Source organism: Pleurodeles waltl, chromosome 6 (genome assembly GCF_031143425.1).
Source record: "Pleurodeles waltl isolate 20211129_DDA chromosome 6, aPleWal1.hap1.20221129, whole genome shotgun sequence".
NCBI classification, from domain to species: Eukaryota; Metazoa; Chordata; class Amphibia; order Caudata; family Salamandridae; genus Pleurodeles; species Pleurodeles waltl.
The window spans coordinates 866,931,489-866,938,619 of record NC_090445.1 but is presented as its reverse complement, the minus strand read 5'-3'; the positions used below and the strand labels follow the sequence as shown (position 1 = coordinate 866,938,619).

General features: G+C 42.7%; 1 protein-coding gene across 4 annotated transcripts in view; it reads right to left on the bottom strand.

Annotated features, from left to right (window-relative positions):
• Positions 1 to 2,314: 2,314 nt before the first annotated feature.
• The window catches only part of LOC138300358 (zinc finger matrin-type protein 4-like), a 1,123,322-nt gene continuing 1,118,505 nt past the window's right edge, over positions 2,315 to 7,131 (bottom strand). For all 4 annotated transcript variants that reach the window (XM_069239631.1, XM_069239632.1, XM_069239633.1 and 1 more), the window contains one exon: positions 2,315 to 5,735. In XM_069239631.1, coding sequence (XP_069095732.1) covers positions 5,587 to 5,735 — 149 coding nt within the window. In that variant the 3' untranslated portion in view covers positions 2,315 to 5,586. The remainder of the gene's footprint in view (positions 5,736 to 7,131) is intronic.

The window sequence follows — 7,131 nt, the reverse complement described above, 5'->3', positions numbered from 1 at the left end:
AGAAAGGTTTGATTCAGGAAAGTGGTCCACAGCACCAGCCAAGGGTTCAGAGGCTCTGGTGTGCCTCTTGGCGTCTGGGACTACAACTCCCACAATGGACCTATTCAATTTATGGAGTTGCTCAAAACGTCTCCAGACTTCTGGATCTTCTTCCAGAGGTCCTTTTTGTGTCCTTTAAGTGTCCACAACTTGATCCAAGGTTCCAGAAGCTCTGAGTTGCTGTTAGGGGTTTGGGACGACAATTTCCAGAATGCACCTGGTCAGAATCCTCAAATGGCCAATAGACGCTGGTCAGCTGGGCTCTGCTTGCAGGACTTGATGCAGGGGACTCTGGGCAGCTCCTTTGTACCTGTAGCAAACAGGGAGTCCCTTCTTGAAGCAGTAGAAGACAGGTAAAGTCATTTTAGTGGTGAGGCCCAAGTGTGCAGCTGGTGCAGTCCTCCAGAGTGCAGTGTCCAGGTGCAGGCCAGGGGTCCAGCAGGGCAGTCCTTCTCCTGTAGTTCTTCCTTGTTGGAATCTGATAGGGATCTGGTAGGGAACTGAGGTGTGGGTGCAGGTCTGCCAGTTTTATCTTTGCTCCTGGGTGAAAAACAGGGGGTTCCTGGTTCTCCAATTAGGGGCAGGGTCCTTCCCCCTGTGATGACCACTTCCTGGAAGTGCAGCAAAAATCAATCCCAGGGAGCAACATTCCTCAAAAATCCATATTGGCTGAAAGTGATTTTTGGAGGTTACATCTGGCTGAGCCCACCCACTGGTGTGGCTAAAAATCATAAACACACCCCTCTCCTGCCTTCTGCTAATCTAATCAAGGGGGCACCTAATTGTCTGGGTTTGCAGGATGTGGGATTGTTGCCGGGTTGCTCCAAATGTCCTTCTCTGCCTTTGAAGACCAGTTTGGCAGCCCTCCCCCTTCCTGCTTCACCATCTGCTGAGGGGAGATCCCTTTGTGTTGAGCCAGGCCACTTCACACCTCATCAAGGCAGCCTGGCCAGGCTGTCAGAGGCCGGTCAATCAGAGCACAGCAGCAAAAACACTTCAGGGCTGAAGTTGGCAACTTTTCAGGTAAAGTTTAAAACTCCTTACCTGAACAAGTTATATTAAATTCAAAACTGGAAGTTGTGGGATTCATTATAACAATTAATTTGATACCAAACTTCTGGTATCTGTTACTTAAGAGGACTTTAAAAATTAAAATAAAGTCTCCCCATTCTAGCCTATGGAGGCCATTCACTACAATGAGGGGAAAACGAATCTGGCTGTTTTACCTCACCAGGGCTTATAAAACTATTTTTATAAGGTCCCAGCTTATAGTTACATGGCACCCAGCCCTAGGGGCACATAGGGCACACCTTAGGGTGACTTATATGTACAGATAAGGTAGTTCAAGACTTTGGAACTACTTTTAATTCCAAAGTCAAATTTGCATATAACTTTAGTTTAAAAGCAGCCAGCAAAGCAGGCCTGCCTTCATAATGACACTGGGCACCTCAGCAGTGCACCTATGGGTGCACTACCTATTCTGGGGTCCCTAAACCTACATGCCCTACCATATACTTGGGACTTATAGGTAGGTTGACTTAGCCAATTATAATTAGCCTAATTTGCATACTGATTTTACACAGAGCACAGGCCCGGAGACTGGTTAGCAGTGCCCAGGGCACCATCAGAGTCAGGAAAACACCAGCAAAAAGTGGAAAATGGGGGCAAAAAGTTAGGGGGCCTCTGCAATCAGCCCTGTTCTCTCACAAAGATAATCTACTCACATCTGATATTTTAGAAGCAACGGAATTGTATTTTCAGTTTGTCTAATGAAATTGACATTTCTTTTTATTGAGGGGTGGAAAGCTATGTGTCAGCAGATAACATGTTTATATCCTCTTTCACACAGATAACAGATGAGTACAAATGCAGACACGTACAAGTCACATGCAGGCACACACACCTCAATAGCTGCAAGAGGTACCAAGTTGCAAGTGGCACCATCAACAAACCTAGGGGTTTTGGCTGAGCACTATAGGGCATATTGGGATTTTTTTTTAACCTTTACGAGTAATAGTAAAGGAAACCTCAAAATGCAATTTCCTGTGTCTCCAAAGTCTTAAGAGGCAGACGGTATCATGTGTGACACGAGTCATTTGGTAGTTGTTTCATAGAAACCGATACATAAAAGAATAATATGCTTCCACTTTATAATTTTGAAAATGCAACTTTTTTCTTGGATTTTAAGGTGCCCTCTATTTCTACACAGCTCAGCATTACACACGCAATTAGTGTCTTAAATAACTATATAACTTATTTTAATCTCATGTTCAAATTTATCAGACAGTGTTTACATTTATTTACAATCACCAAGCATCCAACTGAATAATTTGTTTTAATGCAATGTGTAAAAGACAAGAGATGCACTGAACTTTGATCAGACAATGTGATGCCGGACTCATTACTAGGTTGCCAAAGGAATATTTTGCAGGAGCAAAACTCTATTCCAGTTCTTTACATTAACATGATTTTGATTCACAAATGGATATCGTAGGAGTTTGTGTCTGAAGCCTCATGTCTGCATAAAGCCCACATATGCATATTTCAGGCAATTGAGCTAGGTTGTTCTCGAAAGCAATCCTTTCACTCTTCAGTGTAGCACTGAAGAAATATTAGATAATGTTGGTGATAAAGCACGGTCCTCAGAACATCCAATGTGAACACAAAACACTCCACAACTCAGTGTTTAAAGACGACTTCAATGTATTGTACAATTGATGACAACTCATTAACTGCTGGGGCACACAAAAATGACATCTGTGACATGAAGAATCTCACAATGTGGATTAATAACACAAATTGAGTTAAGAATATGCACATTTTCCAGCAAAAGCCCACAAGGGATTAAGAATCATGGGTTTATGCCTTACATGGTAGAGGAATGATGGCTCCTATTCCCAGCCAGTGCTTAAAAAAAGTCACAGCATCAAGACCATGCTACTGATTCCAACTAGATGATCTAAAGAAACCGTCATGGATCAGAGGGTGCCTACTTCGTTATGATCACCAAGTTAGGTACATATTTTTTGTGTTACATTCCTCATTTGTTGGTGACACCATCGCTGGGTGGGAATAAGGCAAAGATGTACATAATGTATAACTAACTTTTACACAAGAGTGCATGATGTTTTGTTCCAACTAATCCACTTGGTACCAGTTTAGTTGATAGGTGGCGCTGGAGCAGATTTTCAAGATGGCTGCTAGAAATTACAAGAACCAGCTACTCACCTTCCTTGGTCTATTTTCTAGACATGCCCCTTCGAACTGGCAAGACAGGAACTGACTTTTCTGTATAATCTTTGATGGGAGAACAAGCTTCAGCGGTGGGAAGAACACTCAATGGGCACTATAGCCTCCAGAAAGAAATGTCAGTACTTGTAAAGAAATGGGAGAGGGCTATGAAAGATAAGGAATAGAGGTCGTTACCCGTTAACACATGCAGCCTAGGAGAATGCTATCAAACACTCAAAGGGATCATTCATTGTGTTTTGGCATGGCACAAAGGTGTACACCATCACAAATTGATACTCTCCTACTAAGCTAGACAACACTATGTGAATTGCTGGCCAGCAACTGTGAAATATGTATTCATGCAACAGCAAACTTTTTAGATGATGAAAGGAAATATAACTTTAGAGATCAGTGCTGTAAAACATCAGTCAAATACACCAAGTACAATTCTGCAATCTTAAATGCCCCAAAACGAGATGATGCACGCACAATAACAGTTTTCCTTTTTCCAGGAAATGTCTAACACCGATTTAAAGGAGAAGGAGCATCAAGGCTACAGTGTAGATATTTCAAGAGAGCATTTCTATACAACACAAATAAACATTACTGTTTAAAACATCTACCTTTTAAAGTAGAAAGCAGTGTATACTTTTCTTGAAAAAACACAACTCTCGATACTGTGGTGCTTTAAAGTGACTTTGCTGATCCTCGCAGACAGAAAATTGAGTTGTTTTTAATTTGAGTTTTACGGGGTCTCAGTAGCTCTACTTGAAAAGTGTAGCTTTAGGGGCATGAGCCTGACCTAGGTGTTAGGTATTTACCTAAAATATATACAAAGCCATTCCCCAACTGGTGCCACAGGGAATCAGGACAGCGGTACTCATTCTAAATGTATCAACTAGACTCAGGCGTGTGGAACTTGCTCTGTTGCCAGAGTTTGCATGGTTGGTGGTACCATGCCCCTAACGGCTGTGGTAGCTCTCTTATGTCCAAATCCGACAGATGGGCCTCCTGGTTTCCTTGCTATTTCGTGGTTTGGGTGCTTTGCCATTCTTACAGGTTCTGCTACCCTCCAAACAGTAATGGTGTCTGCTGTACAGTAGAATACTCTGCTCCACTGCAAACATTGCATGTGCCTCTGGCTTAGTCAATGTGCTTCACTCAACTGTATGGGATTTTATTAGTCTAGTGTCTAGCACACACCTCTGGATGTTCATGCTCTAAAAGGCTTCATTCAATACATGGTGCTCCGCTAAGGGGACCATGCACTCTATAAGTGCCCCTGCACATTTGAAGAAAAGTGATGACTCTTTCAAATCATCATCCCCATGTTGAGGGACGTTTGAAAAATATTTGAGGATTACTCATGATGTTATCAAAACAAATCAATTGGTCTAGCCCTCAGGAGTATTCATGCTCTCTTGTTTGAATTTAAACATTTTTTGTTTGCAGGTGCTGCTCCTTAGTTACATATTCTAAAATAGTCATATGCGGTTTGCACTCTATGCTTGCCTTCGACATGCTCTTGACTCTGACCAGGAAAGTACTGATGATTGATTAAAAAAGAGCGATGTTCTTCTACGATTGTGAACCAATGGATGTGCAAGGTCTCAACAAATTGCCGTTGTGAAATTGATGCAGATGAACATATTATTGCTAGTGCCAGTCCCAGGTGCAGTCTTGTCTGCCCTTAATGTCTGGCATTCATGGTTTGTCAGTGGCCCACCAGACAAGTCACAAATCTGCAAGGCCCGCTTACTATCCTAATGTGTCCGGATGACATCTGATTCAAACATTTCAACTGAAGATGGAAGTTGCATTCAATAAAGTATTCTATAATTAGCCTGAATTGATTACTGCAGTTACAACAAAGGTGTTTAACACTGTCTCTTGCTTCTGGTTTCAATCCTATTCTCCCCCAATTTGCAAAGACCAGGACTGGCGATCAGACAAGCTGAACATCCAGCTCAGAAGGTGCTTACATGGAAACAGGTTCCAGAACTGAAATTGTTGGCCTAACACGCTGGAGGCATTAGTTCATGGGTAAGGGGAAATGATCTGCAATTTTCTTGAAGATGAGTATTGACTTTTACGGACCCCCATTTCCAAGCGTTAACTTTTCAACATATGTGTAAAGAAAGTGAAGTCGACAGGTAACTATATTGGCTCCATGGCTTGCAGCTGCATACATTCCCTCACAGTTTCTCGTAGGTTCACAAGCCCTTTCAGAAGTTGATTTATAGTCAATTAGAGTTCATTGAGAGGGTCTTGTCAGGTGCAACAGTTCTGAAAACTTTTCTCCTGCTTGCCACAGAGTCAATACAACATTCTGCTCCTCTTCATCAACACGCCAGAAAACAAGGTGGTCTGTAAGCCTTCCTGAAAGTAAGCTGCGCCACCCCCTAGGACCGGTGTCTCTGGGACTGTGGGGGAGCTTCCACCGCTGTTGTCATCACTGCTAAATGCTGAAATTAAAAATTATAGCGTTTTAGATATCTCCACAATATTTCCAATACTAAAATATTCCTTACAGAAAATACAAATTTGGAAATACAGAATACATCCAAATACAGACAAAGCAGCATTACACAACAGTAAGTGTATTACTATATACTAAGACGGACTTTGACAGCCTCTGGAGTTGTAACTGGCACAAAATGGATACATCATAGGCATACCCAACATCAGTGACTTGAAGTAGTGAATATAAAATGCCACACTAGAGGAACACAAAAGAAATACGTTAGGAATTTAGCACTAATTGTAAAGTGGATCGTTTTATGCAGTCAATCCATAGTTTAATGGGAAAATGACAGAGATAAAGAGAAATGGAATGAGAGATAGGGCCCACCCTTTCTCTAGTGTAGACAGAGGGAGTGTGAAAGCAACAAGCAGTGAAAAAAATGAGAACGTGTGAGAGACAGGTAGAGGAGGAAGAATGTGCGTGAGTTGGAGAGATCAGATCATAGAGCACAAGGGAGGTATACTGCCCTTCACAAACCTACATATCTGAATATGAATTAGATACAAGGCAAAGCATTAGGATTTGGCCTGACCTAAGAAGCACCAAGCATACCAGAGAATCACTGTGGTGACCGATGACTGGAGGCCATGTCACATTTGGAAGCTTTCCCTGATAAACTTGCAATGGAAACTACACATATTAATTGGCAAGAAGGTTGCTTTTTGCCTGTACTTTTTGATGGTGCTTTGAAGAAAAAAGATTAGCTTGCCACAATTGTTTGAACCCAGGCACAGCACCCTACTCCAGAGACAGCACATGCTACGCCCAGCAGGGGCCGCAGATCTCCAGGGGAGGGGTGGGCAGGGGGGAGGGACGGGATGGGGAGGCAATAAAAAAAATGTAATTTATTTTTACCTCTTCCCGTCGCCGCTGCCACCTGCCACCTCAATCCTCTCCTGGTGTCTTAGCATTCACTGGAACACCAGCACAGGCTCCATAGAAATCCTGGTGGTGCTTTCATGCTAAAGGTAGCAACTATTTTATCTTTCACCTCCTGGCTTAGTCAGAGGGGCATTGCTCCTCCCCATTGCTACAGCATGAGCAGTTTTGGATAACAAAAGGACTTTTTACAAAGACCCTTTCAATAAATGTTTTTTTTTACCCTTTCAAGATCACAAATAGGAGGGGATGGAAAGGGGCACCCCTCCTATTTGGTGATTCAGAACAGAATTGGTTACAAACCATTAATCACTTAACAAACCTCTGAGTTGGAGTGCTAACTGACTCACAAGGGGAAGTTGTCCACGTGGCAAACCTTCCCCTCTGCTAATTGTGCTGGTAGACCCTGGGGGACAACCAGTTTTCCAGGTGACCACTGCCTGTTCTTCCCATGTTGT